This window comes from Xylocopa sonorina, chromosome 1, assembly GCF_050948175.1.
Source record: "Xylocopa sonorina isolate GNS202 chromosome 1, iyXylSono1_principal, whole genome shotgun sequence".
NCBI lineage: Eukaryota > Metazoa > Arthropoda > Insecta > Hymenoptera > Apidae > Xylocopa > Xylocopa sonorina.
The window spans coordinates 15352919-15375405 of NC_135193.1; the positions used below are offsets into that span (position 1 = coordinate 15352919).

General features: G+C 36.6%; 8 protein-coding genes across 16 annotated transcripts in view; 3 read left to right on the plus strand and 5 right to left on the minus strand.

The window, feature by feature from the left end:
- Positions 1–1980, plus strand: part of Corn (microtubule-binding protein cornetto) — a 34087-nt gene extending 32107 nt beyond the window's left edge. For 2 of the 8 annotated variants that reach the window (XM_076904070.1, XM_076903898.1), the window contains exons 11-12: positions 55–208; positions 331–513. In XM_076904070.1, the coding sequence (XP_076760185.1) occupies positions 55–208; positions 331–447 (271 nt within the window). In that variant the 3' untranslated portion in view covers positions 448–513. Of the gene's footprint in view, positions 1–44; positions 514–673 lie in introns of those variants that run through there. The other 6 variants (XR_013102488.1, XR_013102492.1, XR_013102501.1 and 3 more) reach the window with 6 other exon arrangements.
- The window catches only part of LOC143423653 (uncharacterized), a 121093-nt gene that overhangs the window by 65261 nt on the left and 33345 nt on the right, over positions 1–22487 (plus strand). The window lies entirely within an intron of this gene.
- On the minus strand, positions 2467–3666 carry LOC143427504 (uncharacterized). Its single transcript, XM_076901716.1, has 3 exons — positions 3442–3666; positions 2905–3329; positions 2467–2572 (listed from the first exon to the last, which is right to left on the minus strand). Exons 1-3 carry the CDS (start codon positions 3664–3666, stop codon positions 2512–2514), a joined length of 711 nt encoding a protein of 236 aa, XP_076757831.1. The 3' UTR covers positions 2467–2511.
- LOC143427511 (uncharacterized) lies at positions 4682–6639 on the minus strand. The gene is made up of 2 exons (XM_076901728.1): positions 6374–6639; positions 4682–5801 (listed from the first exon to the last, which is right to left on the minus strand). The coding sequence occupies exons 1-2, from the start codon at positions 6408–6410 to the stop codon at positions 4999–5001; spliced, it is 840 nt and encodes a 279-aa protein (XP_076757843.1). The 5' UTR covers positions 6411–6639; the 3' UTR covers positions 4682–4998.
- On the minus strand, positions 7369–9088 carry LOC143430207 (uncharacterized). Its single transcript, XM_076906293.1, has 3 exons — positions 8630–9088; positions 7727–8235; positions 7369–7515 (listed from the first exon to the last, which is right to left on the minus strand). The coding sequence occupies exons 1-3, from the start codon at positions 8801–8803 to the stop codon at positions 7407–7409; spliced, it is 792 nt and encodes a 263-aa protein (XP_076762408.1). The 5' UTR covers positions 8804–9088; the 3' UTR covers positions 7369–7406.
- Pkaap (A-kinase anchoring protein pkaap) lies at positions 10322–16441 on the plus strand. 2 transcript variants are annotated; one of them, XR_013102603.1, is made up of 10 exons: positions 10322–10635; positions 10889–11669; positions 11737–11997; positions 12195–12345; positions 12473–12587; positions 12657–12831; positions 12910–12983; positions 13058–13110; positions 13396–13562; positions 16345–16441. XR_013102603.1 is itself a non-coding variant. In XM_076906015.1 (9 exons), exons 1-9 carry the CDS (start codon positions 10611–10613, stop codon positions 13483–13485), a joined length of 1725 nt encoding a protein of 574 aa, XP_076762130.1. In that variant the 5' UTR covers positions 10322–10610; the 3' UTR covers positions 13486–13817. The 2 variants fall into 2 exon arrangements, 1 of the variants encoding a protein (XP_076762130.1); XM_076906015.1 differs by lacking the exon at positions 16345–16441 and having other exon boundaries at positions 13396–13817.
- LOC143430124 (G-protein coupled receptor 143) lies at positions 15769–18568 on the minus strand. Its single transcript, XM_076906165.1, has 6 exons — positions 18193–18568; positions 18011–18122; positions 17816–17910; positions 17504–17682; positions 17092–17419; positions 15769–16729 (listed from the first exon to the last, which is right to left on the minus strand). Exons 1-6 carry the CDS (start codon positions 18340–18342, stop codon positions 16505–16507), a joined length of 1089 nt encoding a protein of 362 aa, XP_076762280.1. The 5' UTR covers positions 18343–18568; the 3' UTR covers positions 15769–16504.
- Positions 18950–20946, minus strand: Mrps5 (mitochondrial ribosomal protein S5). The gene is made up of 6 exons (XM_076895223.1): positions 20859–20946; positions 20558–20632; positions 20130–20471; positions 19823–20053; positions 19546–19745; positions 18950–19422 (listed from the first exon to the last, which is right to left on the minus strand). Exons 1-6 carry the CDS (start codon positions 20929–20931, stop codon positions 19033–19035), a joined length of 1311 nt encoding a protein of 436 aa, XP_076751338.1. The 5' UTR covers positions 20932–20946; the 3' UTR covers positions 18950–19032.

Consider the following 22487-nt stretch of genomic DNA (forward strand, 5'->3'; position numbering starts at 1 on the left):
TGAGATGCAACGTAAAATAAGGGACACTGCATAAGATTTAATAGCGATTTGCAGATCCGAGTTAGAAACGAAATTGGAGGTAACGGTGACGGAATTAGAGGAGCTGCGTAAAATCGTGGACAACCTGCACCAGTCGGACGATATCCTTAGCAATACATCGGACAGAAGGCGCAGCGTGATGGAAAACTGCCGTCTGCTAATCAAAGAGGTAATTGCCGGTGATGTTACCGACACGTATCTATGAAATGCTTCTGCTGCCATTTCTAAGAATTTTTTTAATCACCGATTGACTTTTTGAAAAAGATGTCAAATGGAATAATTCCTCTATAGGCGGGTAAGGAGGAATTAAAATTTGACGAGCCCGCAGTCGCTAATAATAGTGGCCCTGGAGGAGTTACTGACTGCGAAGATCTCAACGCGAACGCAGCAGCTCAACCTTCTTCCTAAACACGTTTCCTCTTTCATCTTCTTTTTTTTTCATTCTCTCACTCTCACTCTCACTCTCTCTCTCTCTCTCTCTCTCTTTCTCTCTGTCATCTATTCATTTTTACCCTTTAGTTTCGACGATGTAATTCATTACTAACACTGTTTGCTCTAATCGTTCATTATCGATGCCATTTGACGTGAGCTGTTGAAAATTCGCGGGAATCTAATATATATCATTTTTTTTTAGAGAACCTAGTGCTCTTGACGATATGTATGTATGTACATGCAAACTGTCTTTTTTCGGCCAATCATGCCACGGCGGTTAAAAGATATCGTAGTCTATAAACTATAGGAATTTTACGTGTGTCGAATTCATATACAGCTTTCTCCGTTCCGTCATACTGTGGGAGGTATTCGTACATATTGCTTTACTATATTTTATCTTTCTGGAAGACGTATAATCCATGTATATAATGACAGTGAATCTTTTCTCATAATTTCGGAACCGAATTTACGTAGTCTGTAATTCATGAAATCGATATCGTTAGTCGTATAATTCAGGCTCGCATCTTTCGAAGCATCGTTGGATCGATAGTTAGTTGTCCCGCGTTAGAATTTACTGCGATCTATCGCTTTGAGAGAAATAAAAAAAAGAAAAGAGACAAAAAAATGATAGACGATCCCGTGACGAATACTTAATTGCGTTGACTCTAATCAATTCTATCGTAATGCCCACCGAATTGCATTTTATCGTGCTATTAATAATAAACCATTTTCTCAAGAGTATTAATTCCTGTATACTCTTAGCGAGGAAAGCGAATATACATAGGTCTTAATGTACCTTTGACGCTTCGTTCACCGAAGTTCACCTCCTCGTTCAAACGTTGGATACAAAAAGAGAAATGAAATATTAACAGGGTACATTAGTTTTACTATCGCATTATGTAATGAAAATTGGCGTATATAATTATATTGGCGGATATGAATCATTCGAATGAAACGACACGTGACACTGTTCCTTGTATTGTTTGATTCATTATTTGTCGAACGAAGTTGAACGTCTTTGCCATTTTTAATCGTAACTACGAACGTGTTCGGAGATATCTTTCACTGGAAAACGAAAAGAAGGAAAATGAAAAAGGTAAACAAAAAATTGTATCAAAGTGAAGAAGAAAAGTAAGAAAACACACACGTTACACACACAGAGCTGCTTTCTATTTTAATGGTGAGATATATTTGAAAAACATATTCTTGTACACGCTTCCATGAGTCACAATTATCCGTTGTGTAAGGCATTGTATATATATACATATATATATATATATATGTGTAAGTGAGCATCGTGAATCTAATATTTTCATTCTAATTACGTTCTATAAACAGTCGTCTTTTTTGTATAATTTTGTCTTCTCTCTTCCTTTGTTGAGAGTACAAGTTACTTATTGTATACATTGCGTAATTTGTAAAGTTTGCGTGAAATTGAACAATCTTCTGCCCTCTATCTTTTTTTCTCTAAATGAAATAAATGATTCCACCCAAAATGATATATATATATTATATATATATTCTGAGGATCATAGTCCTAAGCATTTTTTATACAAAGTATTGTGATGATATACCAAAAAACAGAACTCATAAATAATGTATTTTAATTTTTAATCAAATAAATTTCGTTTCGATAAGAATCATATATTATGTATTTACTCAAGTACATAATTTGCATTCGTAGGAGTATATAAGGAGAGGATAAAAAGAAAGGCCCGTTTAAACCTTGCACCGTTTCCTAGCTCTCGCTACATGAATTATGGAAGAATACATTTAGTCCCGAACATTTCTTCACTTCGTATGCCTTTTGAGTACATTCTTTTTAAGGTCAGCTTCGATTACAAGCGCGCAAGATCAAAAATAAATACTACTTCAAGGTAAAATAATTAAATAGTCCACTTTGTTAGTAAAAAATATGATAATGGCGAGGACAAAGCGAAAAGGCGATGTTATACGATTATCGAAAGAAAAGTATTGGCAATGGATGGATAAAATTTTACGTAAATATCTTGCAGCATTTCTTGTAACAATTGGAGTCCTTCATTCTTGGCGAATACGACGCAACAGGGGGACCAGCAAGTTCGCCAGACGTAAACTAGCCCTAAAACGAAGGTACATTAGTCTCATCGATCGAAAAGTAATCGTTATAAATAACAGGTTTTGGATCAAATCCTGTTTTCAAATGAATCATCGCCTTTCATTTATATCAGTTGTTTAATATTCATTTTGATTTAACCAGTAACACTAATAAAAAAAATAACGTCTAGGCAGTTCCGGTTAGTATCATTGCACAGAAAACGTCGGTAACGATACTACCGTATTAACATGCGTATACAATTATTTAAAAGAAAATAAAAACGAAAAATATATTATTTGCGATATAAAATCAGCATCACCCTTGTTTCAAGTGAGATTTCGAAACTTCGAAAATACCTGTGCGCTGACTTGGGTGACGGTGACGGCGGCGGTGGCGGTGGCGGCGACGATGACGGTTCAGGATCGACTTCCGGTTTATCCGAGGGTGGCTTGGTAATCTCAGTTGCTGGTAAGTTAGGTTTATTGTCGCCAGCGATGCCGGCTAAAAGGAGCGTCTCGGCGGGTGCAACGAGGAATATCACGCCGTCCACGTGGATACGGTAATTCTCGGTTCCGTTTTGCCGTTGATCGTAATGATCGCTCGCAGTGGTACCGTAGGGAGGTTGCGTCGTCAGGCTGGACGGCTCCACGGTCGACGTCTCGTTTTCGACCGGTAAACACTGGCCAGGTCTGTTGGAAAAGAACGCGGCGAGTAGCAGCACCGTTTTGAAGATTCTCATGTTGATCGATAGCATCGATGTCCGTTTCGATAATCGGTGTCGATATCGATGATGTACACGTGATCGTTCTAAACGATCGTCGGAGAACCGAGCACCCGGATTCTCGATTCTACTGATTCGTTGAACAATACGCGGGTTTGTGCCGGCCTCGAATCTCTCGTCTCGAGTCGAGGTTAAACGCGTGACGAACGATCGATCGAGGAACGACCGAGAACACGCGGAGGACTCGTGGTTTGGTTTTAATCGGAGAGGAAAAAAAAAAGGAAATCGACGCCTCGTAGCGTTGTAACGTGAGCAATGAACGTCTTGACGATGCGGAGGATGAGCGAGGTGTGACGACGTCTCCTGCCGACCGGCGATCCCGGTCCCCACCTGGCATGGAAACAGATCGTCAGGCAAGTTCAAGAACCTACGAGCCACTGTGCACGTTCTGTTGCATACATAGCCAGGTAGAACGTAATCTTCGATAGAATTGATTTTTCAACTCGAACAACGTTGATACCTCCGTGTTACCTTCTATTTACGAGCATCTCCACTACTTATATTATGTAGAACGTTAAGTGACTTAGATATTGAACATTGCTCAGCACCCCGAAGGTGTTTATTATTATTACTCCGCTAATTGCTGTCTCACGAGGAAATATAGCTCCGTATCTGTGTTCTTTACTGGAATATCTATGAGAGAAAACGATTAAAGATAGGATACATGAAAGGGTTAATAAATGCCAACGTTTATATCGACAAAGATTTTTTATTCTAAACATGCAGAATCTTAAAGATATGAGATGTAAACAGTGGCTTGTAGTAGAATATCTGATCCTGTTTAGCCCTTCTACGAGCCGTAGTTTTACCATTCCATCCGTTTCGAATTCTGATTAATCCGCGTAATTTTATTTGAGACAAAGTTTGGTCCGCGAAAAGGGAAAGACACAACCCTCGGTAGCCGGTTTGCTCCCGAACTTGTAGCCTTTCGTGCGTGAAAGATACCGAACACGCGTGTACGTGGTGTACACGCGATCAGCTATCCGCACACGTACACACGTGCACACACGGGACCGATTTGTAAAGGGCAATGGCCTCGTGTGGCCCCACCGAGTTCATTTCCCCGTTCCTCTGTCTCAGCCGCCGCTTATTACCGTAACCTTGCCCTTGCTCTTACATTTCCGCCACGCTCGAACTTCGCGGATTGTCTTCCTGGTTTGCTTTGAATGGCGCCTTCTCGCGGGAGGCTTAATCGAGATCGCTCGAGCCTGTACCGATTGGATAAACAAATGAATTCTTGGTTTGCGCGAAAATATTTCGTAAGATAAAATTTCACGAAACGCTAGATTACGCATAGCTTAACTCTTCGATCGTAAGAATAAGTTTGATACAGGATCGGATTAAAGGTGATGTTTATCCGTTTGTTCTCGTCATTTATTTGTCCTTATATGCGATACAAATCCATAATACATGGTGTAAATAATATAAACGTAAAAAAAATGAGGATGAGTTTCGGGTATACCTATAGTTTGCTTACGAGATCAGAGTTCACACAGGAGTTTCGAATATCACGTACAATGTACGCATTACATGCGAATCGATAATTTAAATCGTATCCCTAGGAGCACCATTGTTTATAGGTGGCAAACTACAGTGTATAAATATCACAATTTTTATATACGTGAATACCCTTGAATGAAACTTAAGTACCTCCTTAACCGAATAAATTTTAATAGAAATTCTCATCGTCTTCACAGAGGCCATATTTATTCCTACGTCTTCCAGGTCCGCAATTTTCAATGCCATCTCCTATCAACACGAGCTCCCCTGCATACTTGTTGCTCAACTCATCCTCCTCAGATGTCGAAGAAGGATCATCCACTTCCTCTTTCTTGGATAATTGTTTCTTCAATGACAGTCCTGGTCTCGCCGCTTTCGACGCCTCTTCCTTGACTGGCAGGTCATCAGGATGGTCGAGGTTCTCCATTTGCGTGTTTTTAATATTAACTGGTTTTTTACTGGCCTTAATCGGACCATCACTTTTCCAAAGGCTCCTAGTCTTTTTCCCTGTTTTTTTGATATCGATAATCACTCCTGCATCAAGAGATTCTCGCAATGTCCGCTCGGTTTTACCTTCATCTTTCGACGACGATCCTAACTCTGTTTTCTCGTTACTTTCAGAGGTGGACAACTTATCGAGCTGTCCGTTTCTGGTTGTACTATCTTCGTCCTTCTCTATGCGTACAATCTCGACATGATAAGGCTCCCTGCCGCCATCTGCATCCTCTGACTCATAAACCATCGTCTCAGATGGCCTCTCCCGTGTTTGTTGCTTACTGCGCTGTGCGATTAGCTCGTTCAGCTCGAGCGCTTGCGATGCCAGGTTGCTGAACAGACTGCTGCTTCCGGAAGTAGCGACGACCACTAAGAAGTTCTCGAACTTCGCATCCACATTGAAGTCCCCGTTCTGTCGTTGGTCGTAGGTCGCTGGAGCTGCATTTATTTGCGGAACTAGTGATCTAAATAGAATGGCTACAAAACAATACAAAAATAAGTAATGGAATACTCCAACAAATTTAACTCTACTGTCTACGATTATACTTTTAATTCCAAATTTTCAAAATATTTAACAAAATTCAACAACACTTTTCAAATTTCTCTTACGTTATGCATTAATTTGGTAAGCAAAGGAAAGAGGGAAAGAGAGAGAGAGAGAGATAGTGAAACGTACGTCTAAAATATTTTTAAATAAAAACTGATATAAAAAACTTTACAAGTGCTATAAAAATTAAATTGTAAAGGATCGATTAAGGCCGTTATGAGAGATATAACGTTATCACTCATTTCCTTCGCTTAATCTGTTTCTTCTTCCATAAAATTCCATTTAGAGGGACATAAGAAAACACGTCTGCTGCTGTTCGCGTACAACCGCATTAATCTGCGGAAAGCTCTATCAGTAGCGGTCTTCAAACTTAAACTAACAGGAGAGTATACAGTCCAATTAGAAAGTAAGTAATATAAATAATAAAATATAAGTGTAATATATCGGGGTAAAGAATAGACGTTTGTGTCGCGAAGCAATCTATGGTACGTAATCGACTTACCTGATAACAGAAGGATGCACGCGCCGTGGAGTGGCATCTTGGTGAAGCCCTTAGGAAGCGACCGCCCGAATCGGCCGAGCTGCACGAAGTCCTATCCTCGACTGTGCAAGAGATTCGTCCGTTTCCTTGGCAGCTTCGAATCGACGGTGACTCGTATATAGATCGGGTGAGTATCACTGTTGGGAGAGGGTAAGAAACGCCTTGTCTGCCTGGCAATTGACTTAGACGATTAAGAAGCCACTGCTATCCACCGAGAGACGGTTCTTGTCAGTGTTGCTGGTTGCTTGCCGTGCAGCTTCTCGCACGAGTTTATCCCCCTCCATACGGGTTAAAACAAACAAATCAACTAACCCTCGTCGGGAAGCAATTATATATTTAGTATGCGACACGTGTTCTTCGCGTACCACGGTTTAGAATGTTTACACAACGTTACTTTTCTAGGTAGAATCGACGTTTTAAATCTCGAGGCGGCATCTTTAGATCTTTTCAAATATTCTATGCGAGTGACAACTGGAAAGTATTAAAATTGCAAAACTGCAAAATTTGTCGTGAAACGAAGGATATTTCAGGGTCACAGCGTGAAGTATAAATTATTGCTTAAAATAGTACGATAACGTCACGATAATAATTTCTCTTTCCCTTAAATTTGTTTTATTCTTTTCAGGATTCCTTTCATGGATCCTGCAGAAACTCCTTTGCTGTTTTAAGCAAAACGGTACAGTGTACTTTTATTTAGGAAAATTGAATATTTTGAAAAAGTATTTCTATACTTGTCCAATCCGAAACTCGAAAGAATGGAAATGGTTACTCGGTAGGAATATATAAATTTATTATAATAAATTTACAACCTTGCCAAGTGTAATGCCTTTTTATGTTATGTACAAAGACTTGGAAAATTACGAACGGATAGAAATGCTGGATGAAATGACGTGGACGATGCGAACATATATAACTTAACGTAAGCCGACGAGGAACATGAGGCAGCAACGTACATTGTATGCGATTCTACTAAAAGTATATGCGTATCGAATATTCATGGCACGGCTCGATTCGAGTACACCAGATCGACTTCTTCCTGAGCCAGATTCTTCGTATTGCGTGCGAGGTCGTCCAACAGTTTTGGCGCCAATCTCATTGCTAATCTATAAAAATACAACAAGAGAAAACAAAGTTATAAATAATGTCTTTCAATATATTCACAAGGTATATATGAAACTTTATTCGATTTCAAGCATTACAATTTATACAACTCAATTATATTACAACTCTGTTATTTAATTTTGTTCATTGAATCTACTAATTTCAAATTGTATAATGTATGAATGGTTAATTTTTGTTGTAGTAACTACTTACGGAATTAAGGATAATCTTCGTTGACTTAAACGACGACAACGACCCCTACCATCTGGTGAATATCCTAATTTGCAGCGTTTTCTAGATATTCTTTTGGACGGATTATCCGTAGACAATCCTCCATCGTTTTCCTGCGACGCGTCTTCATCGGTCTCGAACAGATTCCTAGTTTTGTCGTTGATTTTCCTTTTCGATGCGTTGCCTTTGTTAGAAGAATTTTCTGAATCATCACTCGATGGAATGGTTATCGTTTCATTTTTACTCTCAACGTCTGCCGATGGAAGAACTTCCGTGATTTCTGTGGTAGCATTCTCATTTGGCAATTTGCTAGTTGAGAGAGACGTTGAATTGAGTGAAGAGTCAGGTGTTTCGGTGTCGTTGACTTTTTCGGTGGTCTCGAAAGCCGACGAAGTTACCTCGGTAGTGATTGCACTAGTGGTAGTACTGGTGGTGGGCTTATCGATTGGTTTTAGCGTGAAATCCGCGTAGTCGTAGAAGTAATCATATTCCTGTAATCCAACATCCCGTTAGCTCAACTGAAACTTTATTTTCTGAAATCTCTTAACTGTTAATCGTCTGCTTGTTAACAATTTTATTTCGACTTTTATTCTTTCTTAGAAATAGAAGACAGATTATTAAAAAAAAAGTTCGTATTCATATATTAAATTGTAACAAATCTGTCTTCTTATCGAAAATGGTAAAATTTAATATAATCGATATAATATAATTTAAACGTAGCGATCGAACAAAGTGAAGATCAACGAAATTTATCCGCCGTGCTCTCAATAAAGATAAGAATCAATGATAACACGGCTCTGATTATCGCGTTATCTACCTGTATCAAGGTATATTTAAACGTTCCCAGACATCGCGAACATCGCGTAACTTCAGTTGTTCTTTTACCGTATAATCGTCGAGCAGTTCCGTGTCCAACAATGCAAGCACTTGTACATCCTTCAGATGGACCTGCACGTTCAGATCCCCTGTTTGACGTTGATCATAGGTCGTCGCCGGTGAAGAGTGACCATTCGGAACGTGATAAGCGAGCGCCAAGAGTAGGATGTAACGCCGGCACATGACGAAGCGAGACCGATCTACTTCGATGGGGCCCACGAAGTTATGGAAAAATGTTGGAGGATCGTCGACGGGATCGAGACTGAACGAGGTCCGGTTAAAAGGCGGCGTTATACCGATGCTCTTCCCTGATATAGTGGTCAGTACGCCGGGAAACCGGTATTCTTTGTCGCCGAACGGTCATGAGAGCCTCGAGCGCAGTGCCCGGACATTGGCCCCGTCGTATGTACCGATATACAAGGAACGCGTGTACACCAGGAGGATCGACGATCGCGAAGCGATCCCGATTTAAATGTTAAAGACAAAACTCTGAACGCGTCTCCTGTGGTCGAAACGTACGACGAATTACAAGGAGACGGAGATCGGTCCCGTGTCAGAATGGGTGAAATTCCTTTTATATCGGTCGAATAACGTTCTTCCCGTCAAGAGAGAGTATCTTGACACGGAGAGAAGAAACGGCATATCGTAGACCAGCAATGACCAACTGTTTTTGCCCCCCGTTTGGGGATTGGAAATACAAAAATGTTTTCACGGGCCGGGCGAAATATTTAAATTGAACATCGAACAGATCGTATCGTGTACAGATGAGTATAAAAGCTTTCATTCGTTGCAATGGAATCGTTTTTAAAAAATATAAAAGCATCGAGTATTCATTCGATTAATTAGAAGTTAAATGCTAGTATTGAAACATTGTTCGCGAGCCGTACGTTGGCCATGCCTGCCGTAGGCGTGCAATATGTGCACGCGAATGAACAGAATCGGGCATTATTTAAATAATTATTTATTCTTAACATTTGAATATACACGAATCGTTTGGGATGACACAATGACGTTGTTTAGTTCTGAATACAATCTCAGTTATTATTGCTAATTATCTTATTCATAATGTGAAAGTAAGAAGTAATCTGTATTCTGAAAGTAGGTAATAAATGTTTCTGCGGAGGTTGCTTCGCAGCAAATCGTATGAAATCGTACCGAAAAGGTTATCTCACACGATGTAAACAACCTCCGCGTGTTCGCACGCGCGTGTAAGTTAACAGAGAAAGAGAAAATATTTATTCGAATAACTTTTCATTCGAACGCTAAGTAACTTGTAAAGCCAAATTTAAACTTGTTATTTACAGTTGAAATTCCTATCCTCGTTCGCTTTTTTCTTTTTAATTTCGAATAGAAATGAGCCCGCACAATTCTAACAGAATAACACGGTACACCAGCGCGAGGGACGACCGTAACGGTTTGGAATTAGAAACGATCGCTATATAATAATAATGTAAATTAGAAGGAGTTTTACGGTAATTAGGTCCTGATGGTAACAAAGCTTGACGGTTGCGAAATCGGCCATGGGACGATCGGATGATCGACGAGTATATATGCGCGGTAAACTTTCTAGGAATCTCGAAGAGCACTCTGGTAACGCGATGCGTTAGGATGATATTGGTAATAAAAAGAGTGGATTACGCAAGTCCTGTGTCATCGATGCGTCTTTCGATGTTTTGATTCACGATCGGTCGTTAGATGCGCGGCGTGTGCTCGCGCGGCAATCGACACGGAGATCCTGAACGGAACAACGAGGATGACATTAACCACGGCCCGTTGAAATGTCATGTGCCGTTTTCTGTGCACGACCGAGGAAGTGCACCGTGTCCTTTTCCTAATCCAGTGTTTGGTACCGTCTCCGAAAGAGGAGCCCACGCATAAATTTCGCCTGCCGCGACGAGCAACGATTCTGTCTGGCTACGAAAATACATTGTTCCTCTGTTCCCGAACAATTCTACACCGTCGTTTATCATGTCCCGTTTTAACGTGAACAATGTTCCAATTTTTTAAGAAGCCTGGTAAATAATCCTTGACACATTTCACAGTGATTTGTTGACGTTTTACACGGGGAAAGCGTGAGGAACGTTTGTTGATCGCATCGTGGTTAACCTAACAAGCAAAATGTTTACGTTTCTGTTGATATCCGTACATTCAGTTTCGCGTTTCTTCGCGTATAATTTACAGTGATCAGTGAAAATTCCACCGTCATCTATATGTAGATTCGCCAGTTATGGTTCATGGGGATACAATGTAATTGTTGTTCATTTACAGGACAAAAAGACAGGCCCAGATCTTCGCAAACTTCTCCTGTAAAGTCGACAAGCTCTGGGAAATCATTCGGAGATGTATTCGGTAGCGGTTTGTCTATTCAGACATCGGCAAGTACACTGTGTAGCCTTGAGGAGGAGGAGGAAGACGAGATTTTCGATGGCGAGGCAAAAGAAACTTGTTCCTTCCAATCTCAGCTCTCTAAGACACTTCCACAAATACTCGCTGATAAAGGTGCTCTAGGATATTTCATTCAGTTTATGGAAACGCGAAACTGTCTAGCACTTATTAAGTACTGGCTGGAAGTAGAATGCCTGTGCAGTTCGTTCGATGTATTGGAGACTAAGGCGGAGAGTGTTGAATGTTTGAATTGTACAAAGAATGCGAACGGAATTACTAATTCGATTAATGACAATGAAAACTTTCATTGTGATTTAATGCAAGATAACGTAAACGATCGTGAATGTAAGAGTGAGTTATTTGAGGAATATGTAAATAGTACTGACGTGAAATCAAATTGCAACGACATGCCAAAGACTAGTCAAACAATAAGCAGAATACGACAATCAAATCACAATTGTAAAGAAAAAGATATGACTACCATTAGGCAAGATGCATTGAGAATTTATAAAAGGTATATCGTTAGAGATACTTTGGGTATAAACCAAATTCCTGATGATTTAAAAGAGAAAATGGAAAAAGTCCTTACGTGTGAAAACATTGAGCCTATGTTGCAGTGCCTATCAGCTGTTCAAAAAATTGTATACCAGATACTAGAAAATGAGTGAGTATCGGAATTTTTAAATATCTCAAATTTTTCTCTGTAAATTATAATGCGATTCCCTTTTTAGGCACATCAATGACTTTCTAAGAAGTGAATTTCACTGCAAGCATCAGATTGATGTTCTTACAAGCGGTAATGTACAGTTAGCAGATGTATTGTACAATGACACTGCATTCTTTTACTTTATGGAATTTATGGAACTTGAAAATAAACGAGAATTATTAGACTTTTGGATGTCTGCTATGAGTTATAAGCAAAATTTGCTGGAGAAGGAGGCTGGTGCAGATCCTGAGGAAGCACAAACTGATGCTTTAATTATTTATGACAAGTACTTATCCTCTTATGATTCCCTGTTTCTAAATTTTTACATATATTAATACATTCATAATCCACGTACCAAGATATGAATCGTGCAATGCCTTAGCCATTTAGCTGATCGCTCCGCATGTGAAGATCATAGTAATCTTGTTAAATATATTAATACTAAATGAAGTGATTGTTATAATTAGTATATAATTATTGTAGGTATTTTAGTTTACAAGCAACGATGCCCCTTGGTTTCAGCGATAAAATTCGCTTCCAAGTGGAGCAGAATATTTGTCGCGAAGATGGGGAGGGACCACACCCCGATTGTTTTGATAAACCGTGTAAAATTGTATATAATTTTTTGAATAAGGTAAAAATTATATTTCAACCTTGCAAGTGAAATATATCTGTTCATTTAAAATCGCCGTTAAAAATTAACACACATAGATAAGATTCGATTGTATGAACTTTAGATAACAACTGTCTTTTTTTTCCAGCATTATCTACCTACCTTCTTATCATCACAATTATATTACAAATACTTATCAGAATTGATCAGTACTATCCAGAGCAGCCCATGCTCGAATTTACATCTTAGACTAAAAAGAGCAGGTTTGTGTCCGTTTATATTTTATATGTATGTTACATGATTTGTGTTATCGCATTTCTAAACAATTCTAGGTTCTGATTGTAGCAGTGAAGTCAGTTCTGTCAGTATTAATATGCAGAGTACCCTGCAGGCAGGGAATGAAGGAAATAAGTCGAACAATAATAAAACAAGCATTACCAGTGGTATGAATATTGATACCAGGCAACTTTACGACCCTGATTCTTTATGGAAACGTAATAAATACAGGTAATTATGAAACTACAGTACTGTTCACTAAATGTTTTAACATATGCCTCACTCCTTTTTTTTTTTCTTTTTCTTTAGTTTAAGCGTCGGTTATATCGATGATTTAGGCAGATTTGTTACTGAAATAGAACCCGATCCTCAACGAAAATATGGTAAGCTGTTTAAAACAAAATACTTGAACAAGTAACAACATAAATTGGAAATAATCGTTCATAAATAATTGTAGAATCTCGATTAACACGTGCTGTGAAAAGACTTGTAAATATGGAGCAAGATAAGGTAAGTTTCAAATTATCAATGATACACTTATAACTGGACTGCAGATGTTTATACCAATGCTTGTCTTCATAAGTATAATTTAAAAAGTTGAACTGAAAGATACGTTTTACTCTTTTAAATATGTGTACTTGTATGTTTTACATATTTTGTGTATATGTTCGTTCCATAATTTTTGGTACATTTAAATTTGTAATATAAATACATAAACATCCGCAATCAATACATGGCATATAATGTATGATTTTTATTGTTTTTATTTAAATTATATTTAATTGATGAAATTAGGCCAAAGAGGAGTTGGCATGGAAAATAGCTGAGATGATCGTTCGTGAGATCACCTCTTTGACTTTAGGGGCCTCGAATTTTTCATCTTGATGGCGAAAATATTACCAGTACGACACCAATTTGTTTCATTCTTGTATACACTTCGCACTTTAAGTCTTTGGAGAGAGGTAAATATTCTGTTCGATATTGTACGGTTTTTCTGCTTTATTACAAATCGATACTCTACCGCGTATTCCATTAGAGTGCCAAATTGAATAAAGATAAACTTACTTATTTTATTTTATTATATAAATACATATAATTAAATTTTACAATTTTTGTAAAAAAACATAAGCTTGCAATATTCGTAAATCATGTTTTATTACGTGTTTAATATTAAATTTATGGCAAAATTAACATTGTGATCAACATACGATTATAATAAGTAAGAATGCGTATATTTTTTACTAATAGTTTTTTTACAATTAATTCTCTATCAAATATGTATTTCAGTATTGTTTCATTTCGCAACTTAGTGATGCGTTCACTAATATTTTTGGCTTTATAAAAGTGAAAAAAAAAAGAAAAAGATCGTCGCAATTAACATAACAACTAGTGACATCACTGTAAATATAAAATTGTCTGGTTTTATTTAAAGTATAATGTTGAACGATTAACGAAAAGAATAGCTTTCGTGTGCTTTGATTTTCATATTGTTTTTCAACATTGATGAGATTATAAAAATATTTATTTGTATTCTAGGATATCATAATTATACTTTCTTTGTGTGACTATATTGTAACATACAGAGCATATTGTTTTGTATTATCTTCTTCAATTATTCGACTGCCAAGTATTTTTGTAATTAGTAGATAAGTTTAAAATCGCTGTCATCTAATCATTTTCCATTAAATGAAGCGTTTATTATTTATTTGCATAAAAGATTAAAATGGAAAATAATTTTGCATGTGATAAGTAAGTAATTTGTGACATCGCAGGGCAGTGTAATTATTATACGGTATTCAAATTTTAAAAGTCAGCAAAGTTGAAGTGCTTTAGATTTATTAGATTTATTAAAAAGTGGACGAACAGCTATATTGAATCGTAGGCTGTTATAAGCTGAATTCTTTTTGTGTGTGACAGTTTGTTTATTTCACACGAGTTCGCTGTAGAAATGAGTAATGAATTTTATGAAATATTTTTATATTTTGGACATTTTACTTGGCAGTGTACATTGTAGAAGTTGTGAGTAGTATGTAACAAGCATTCAATTTGTTATTGTATAGTCAGAGAATCGTTATGTATGATCAGTCTCACATAATTAGAATTAGTAGATAATATGTATAGCATTAAACAAAAGTTATTTTATTAAAATCGAATCTATTTTTTAAAAAAATGAATGTATAAAAATATTGAGCAAACATTGATACGGTATCATGATATATATTAAGAACAAAATTTAGATCATGTGACAAAGATATTGCAGTCCAAGACTAATGTTGTTTTAAGGATCTTCTAATGATAGCTGATCAAGTTTAATGGTGCACGTTGATTTACCACGTTTAAGCGAGAAAATAATAATAAGCTAGATTAATTTACTTTCGCGGTACAAATTCTACAGTATTTTGGCGATTTATACTCATACCATGTATGTGTTTTACATTTATAAACAGTATATAAATATTACGTTATATATCGTGAACTTTGGTGCATAAAGATTATAGTTCGTATAAAATTAACGATTCATTCGAAACCATTGGAGAATTGGATAAATTTAAAAACTCTAAAAGTGTTGCAACAAGAGATAAAGTTTCAGCTTATACTTTAAAATATTTCATTCTTACGCAGAGTCTTACTCAATTTTGATCTCTACTGTTCCATGAGTATCGTTTATTTACGGTTTCATATATTTCTAATCTGATAGTAAAATTATCTTGATATGTTTCCGCGAACAAAATTTACCGATGTTACAATATCAAGAAATATACATGAATTGGTAAGCTTGACTCGAAAGTAACTGATGATAGTTTGTCTTCAGGTAGACACGTTCTAAGTCCTATAGTAAAATAAAATTTCAAATTTACTACACACAGCTTAGAAATGTTTTTAAATCGTTGCTATCCAGGCAATTTTGTTAAATTTGGTACTCTCGAGAATAACAGTAGTATAGAAAACAATAAATTCTAAGCTTCAACAATTTTCCCAGTCGTTTTGAGAGAAATGTTAATTTTTGCGCGAAATATATCTCCTCGCATTTATATAATACATTTGGTGCTACTTTTAAATAGAATTCATTTGTCGAAAACATAGTCTTGGTACTCTTTATAAAGTATACGTATAAGTGTCTAGAAAAAGAAAAAAAAACGAATGTTCGATCGTTTGTTAATAGCGATGTACATATAAATTTTTTTATTAAAAGAAGGAGGGCTGTTGTTCTAATAAAATCTGTTAATCAAAAGATATAATCGAAATAGTATCTGTTTCGAAGATTCTATACGCACTATTTTTTGAGATACGTATTTTTTTAGAGGTGCTCCTTATTAACAATATTAGGCAGAACGTCGTCTTGTTTAATCAAAATATTAGCTATATATTTGTATATATGTAATGTATCCACGCAAAAGTTCAGTATGACTGACATTTTTATAATATTATACTGAAATCACAAAATAAGAGACATTAGATACATGGTCAAACTGTACCGATTAAACAATAGCATCCTATAATAACTTTTCCTTATATACGTAGAAAATAAAATCTTTTAACAGTTATAACAATTAACAAATGTGCTTTGCCGGCGAATGTTAATACGAAAAATTCGGTTTTTTCGTAAAGTTACCGCTACACTAATTTATTTAAAAAAAAAATGTTAAAACGCTAAAAGTATGTAAAAAAAAAAGCTTAATTATTTTATATACACGATACTTTTATATATAAATATAGTGATTTCTCTTATATTGTTTCCGTTAGGCGTGTTCATCATGAAATGAACGATTGAGCACGTTGTCTCTTTTCGAAGCTTGCAAAAATCTTGTAAATATTTAAAAATATAACTTCCTTTAAAAACGATGTTAAGGCAGTAAAAGACGTTTTTTTTATCGCTACAGTTAAATGCTCCGTATCACAGTTCTCAGAAAGAAGAAGATCCGTTAATACTCGTATGCGGTAGACACTCAAATTTCGGATCCAACAAGGGCGACGATTCAGACAATCGCATGCCCGTGTTTCCTTTCGTAATCTGACTCAAGTTAAAATTTCCTAGCTTCTGGCAACATTCCAGCCGGAATTTCTCTCTTTTACCCCAATTTTTGTACACGAGAGCGTTGAAGAAAGCTTGTAGAGGGTTCGTGACAGCCTGATAATAGAAAATTCATATAAATCACATTGTAAAATTAGACTAGGTAGAAAAACGAGTTCGCTTTTAGATTTCTAAACAGTAATAATATCAGCTCCTCGAAATCGAGAATTACTTGGAGCATGTACGTAAAAATATTTTAGATTATGAAATTCTGTTTTTGTTTCCTAAAGAATAGGAAAAATGAAATCAAAACTTCTCTGATCAATTGAATAAAAGTTAATTGTTTTATTTTTGTAAAGTGTTTTATCAATCATGTACTCCGGTACTAAATTTGCATTGCACTTTTGCAGAAAGTGGAGTCGATCAGTTTGGTTTCTGAGTAACTGGTATTATTATTAAAAAAAAACGTATATACATACCATTATGTACCAAAGAGTAATGATGGTCTTGATCGGCAATTGGAACCACAATGTCCACAACAGGATGCCGTTAATCAAATTCGGTAGCCAGCATATGTAGTACACAACATTTGTTAACGCGAACTTGAATCTGATTGTTTGCACCAATTTTCTTTCTCTGCTTGTTATTTGAGCTAAGCTGCACGTGACGGCAGTCTGAAGATCCCGCGTTGACGCGAAATACAGAACGGGATTTACCACCATGACTACTGCTAATAGCACATAAGTAGCACAATAGTTTGGTAGAATGCGTAATACAGCAGTGGATAGCGACGTTAAATTATGGCAACTATAATTAAATGAGAATTTCCGATATTATAAAGAAATAACAAGAGAAATAATTATGTTGCATCGTCTAATCAATGGGACTAACTTTGCATCTGGTAGATATAATATTGCTAAACCAAACGTAGTCAAAATTGCTGGGCATATCCATGCAAAGGCATGGTAACAAACGGGATGTCCAGATCGATCTCCTAATAACAGTTTCATGTCAATGGCGTAACAAAGTGTCCAGATCCATGTCGCCATGTAAAAATACTGTGTCCAGGCCTGGAAAAATAAAAGTCTTTGATACGCACATACATACATACATATATATACGTATATTATCAATACATACGATAGAAAAATAAAACAAACATAATTTAGTAATACAATAAACTTGTCAATGAAATTGTTTTACCGATGAAAGTGCACAGAAAACGACACTAGACGTGTCATTCTCCATGGGCATTATAGATTTAAAATTCACCCATAATGCTGATCTAATAAACACACCTGAAAAATTGAAATCGGTACGTATAAGGCAACATTCTTTCCTTGTCTGTTCTTACATTTTCACATTCATTAATCGATTAACATTATAATTGAAAATTACCTAGCGATGCAAAGAGGTCTGCAATTGCAAGCCATATAAGTATTTCCCTTCCCCTGGATGCAGAGAAACTTTGCCACCTGTGGGGAAGATTGGATGCTTCCCTTGGAAGTATCTACAAGGAAATGTTGCTTTTAATATCTGGCCGTTTAACCTAAATATAGACCCATTTCAAAAATTCTTACCTGATAGACTGCACCTAAGATACCTATGGAGGAAGAGAGCATGCAAACGGTATTGTAAACGTCCGTGTTAAATTCTTGCATTATCATAATTGCCATATCTGTCTTATTGGAATGGTGGCAACAAAACGTTTGTATCGTCGGATCGGCCATGGTTGATTTCAGTTTGATATTTCTTGAATACAGACTAAATAGAAAACGATAACGGGAAAAAAATAATGATTGATAAGATACTGCTTGTTTCGTAACTAATTTTACGTATCAAATACGTAGAGAGGGTTAAGCCGAACGGTCCACGGATACTCAAAGTTTCATTTCGAGATATCCTTTCGATGTAACAGCAGAACTTCGTTCATTTTTAATCTTATAACGAAGCCGTACAAGATTTCATATTCATCTGCACGCCATATGCAGAACTTTATATACATATATTTCAAATGGTATTTAATTCTGCGTCGACTGCGGGTAATGCAGGTTTCCTGTAATATACGATAAATCACAAACAGTCAAATGACGCGACCGACGCAATAGATCTTTATCGAATCGCTATTATTGTTGGTAAACTTTACGCGTAACGATTGCACAAATTTGTTGATTAATCAATGTTAACTTTTGCTTAACGGATTGAATAAATTTCGGGGTACAGTTATCCTTAAACCGGTTTGAATATTTGGAAGAAAAACAACAGATTGGAAATTTAATGTTTAGTTGTCTTTAATACGATGTATGAAAGAATTATAGAGGAATAACAAAATCGTGAGAATACATTCAGTGATTTCTGTAATTTAAGTTTTATTATTACAGAATGTACTGTCAACATTTAACTGTACTTCTAACAATCGCTTAAACGTTTTCTTCCTCTATCTTTTTATCATGTTTTCTCCACTTAGAACATGCTGCTTCTGGATATTTTGCAGCAAGGAAACTACAATTGTCACCAAACTCGGCTCTTGCTCTTATTAAAACCTTATCTTGCCCTCTAGACCGTTCGTATCTACGTAGATGAATTAACCACGACGGTAACTTCGCGAAAGGCGACTCCTTTTTTTTCTTCCTCAATGGAATTCTGCCGTTCATTACATATCGATCAAAGTCTAACACTTCATCCGATGGAATCTCAGAACTGCTTCGAGCCTTCTCTGGCGAAGCAAGTACCGTGGGAAAATAATAGTTTTCTTTCCTCACTTCAACTAGATGCAACTGTTTCTCGTTTGCCATTTCCTCGTGAGTTTTCTGAAAATATTTTCATTTCTTGTTACGTACTCCGAACAACGTTCTCAGAACACACGAGACGAATAACTTTGTTATCAAATTATTACGTTAATAGTTTTTCAAAATGGATTTTAATCACTGTACCTGCTGCAACAGACCAATAAAGAAAGCTCTCACGATATTTGAAATATTTGTAGAACCTTCAATTTTAGCATACATATCTGTTATACCAGCTACTTCGCAACATGCTCTAATAGCACGATGACATCTAAGTCCATAGCCTTTGGGTTTTTGTTGCACAAATATTTTCGTGTTTGCGAACCGTGTGTAAAAATCGTGCATCACTGAAATAAATACTCTTCTAATTCCTCGTGCCTTTAGAATGGATAATGAACATTACGCTAAAGTAATATATATCTACCAGTGTGATTATTATATCTTTCAACGAACATTAATCTTTTGCTTGCTCTATTTTTAGCCGAGGTTATTGCCAATTTCAATTCAGGTTTTGTTACTGCTGCGAATCCAGCCAAGCCATTCCTATTTCCGGTTACAACCATAGAGCGACAATATTTCGTACGACCCATATGGCTCGTCATAATGGTCACATTATTACCACTTAATACTATAGATTCAAATCCCTCAAAAGTATCTGAAATTACATTAATTTTCCATGGTTATATATAATTATGTCTCTTAGGAATTCATTAGACGATAATAGTACAAACCTCCATCAACAGGATCGGGAGGCCCAATTTTCTTTCCACCTAATAAACCTCCGCTCCAACCACGTTCTAAAGGATGTATCTTCATTCGTTTTTTTGTAAGCATGGCCACTTCTCGGGCAGGCATATCGCCCTGTTCGTCCTTTGTGAGCTTTCTTTGTTGATTTATATAATTTCCTTGCATAATAGGAGTATTGAATCCTGGAAATAATATTGGTATCTTTCCCCAACCCAATTTTTGACCTCTATTCAAATTTCTCATTTTTGGTACACCCCTTGCTCTTCCTCTCCTTTTTCCAGCATTACTGACACTGGTCACGGATTTCCATAATTGAGTACCTTGTTCTGAACGTAACAATCATTTTAAAACGGATTGTTAAGACTTGACCAGAGTCTAGTAGACATTTTCAAAAATTAGAAAGCGTGCTTACTTTTGTTAAAAAAGTTGGTGTTTCTTGTGTTTTGCACCAACAACACTTGTGGCTTTAAAAAATCTGTCGTGGCAGCTGAAAATCATTCGCATGAATGGAATAATGTTACATTAGAATTTGGAGAATTGGAGGAAAAAATAGAATCGTAAATTCATTTGATAAATCAACAAAAAGTTGACAAATCCATGAGATTTGATAGGAAACGTAACGAGAAAATTGTTTAGGTTACGCAACTGAAAAAAATAATGATTAAGCAAACTTTTTGGTCGAATGCATTTGAAAAGTATATTGCACGAAATACCATTTTTCGTAACGCTGATACATTTTACAGAATGTATAACTGCTGTACAAGCGCCGAATATCCTATTCGCCATTTTAAACTAATGGATGGCCTTAAAATCATGGAAGAAATTGATTTGGTTTAGTTTAATCGTTCAAAAAATACTCGACGGATGTCGCTTAACGTCACATGCTGGAATGGGGAATTTAATTAGAACCGAAGAAATACTTGCAATTATTATTTTGAAATTTCTGCAGAAATTTATTAAAATCAGTTCTAATCCCAATGTTGCCGACTCTATACGAAAATGATATGACATAAAATTTACAGTAAGAGCACTGCGATGTTACTTGGAACGTTTACAGTTACATTTACGTATACAATTACACTGGTAAAGTGTACAATAAATTACGATAAACCTAAGGAAATATACAACAAATTACAATAAAATTAATAATATGTACAATAAAATACAATATATTAGTTTTATTATAATTGATTTTTTATTTCCCGCTTTAGAGGTAAGAGAGAGAAAGACATATAAGAAAACTATAGGAAAGAGTGAGACAGATGCTGCGGAGTCTACTTTAGAACCCCTGGCGCCATCTCTGCAAAAAGTGCTCAAACTGGTCGCACAGCATTATCGACAGCGAAGTGAACTACTGAAGCATTACCGCCATCTCTCGGAGAAGCTCTGAAACTAGTCGAGCATTAGTTTTAGTATTCTCCGCAGAGATGGCGCTAGTAGTTTTTCAGTAGTTTACTTCGCTGTCGATAACGCTGTGCGACCAGTTTGAGCACTTTTTACAGAGATGGCGCCACGGGTTCTACAGCAGGGTCCGCAACAACTATCTCACTCTTTCCTATAGCTTTTCTGATATATCTTTCTCCCTCTTAGCTCTAAAGCGGGAAATATAACACTGATGTATAATATGATGATATAAAATAGGGGTTTAAATGCTCTTTTCGTATAAAAAATTATTAAAAACGATATGAAGTATTTATTAATTATATTTACATACGTTACTTTACGTCCTCACTTGCAACCAACAATCGCTGTATCGTATTAGATTATAAAAAATAGTAAACGCAAGTATAATATTATGTCTTTGTTACATGTTAATCTGTTTTAGAATCAAAATGAATATACTGTTTAGTTCTGTCATTCTTAATATTTGTTTATAATGTGGATGGGAAAATGACAAAAATTGGTGAATGAACGGCATTGGTAGGCGGTATCAGCACTGGAACAGCATCGCGTGCTAATGCATTTTAATACGTGCAATCCTGGTGATAGCCCTGTGGTGTTACGAAACCTGGGGCCATCATCGTGATACGCTGGTGCTTTTTAAAGTGTTATTATATGATTCGCTGCGTTATCTGGGTAATTATTAAGCAAAATTTGTTCCAGGTTTCAGTCGAATGAAGCGCGACAAACTTTCAAAAGCGTTGCAAAAGAGAGGAAAACCAAAGAACTATTCTTATCGAGTAAGAACAGAGGAAAGTGCAGCTGGCGGCACGTTGTACCCCGTCGAGAAACGATCGAGTGTACCAGCACGACATCATTGGACAAAACTGCGCACCGTTACGGTTCGCGATAAGGGTGGTCGGTAAGGTCGTCGCAACACGGCAAGGAAGAAGCGAAGAACC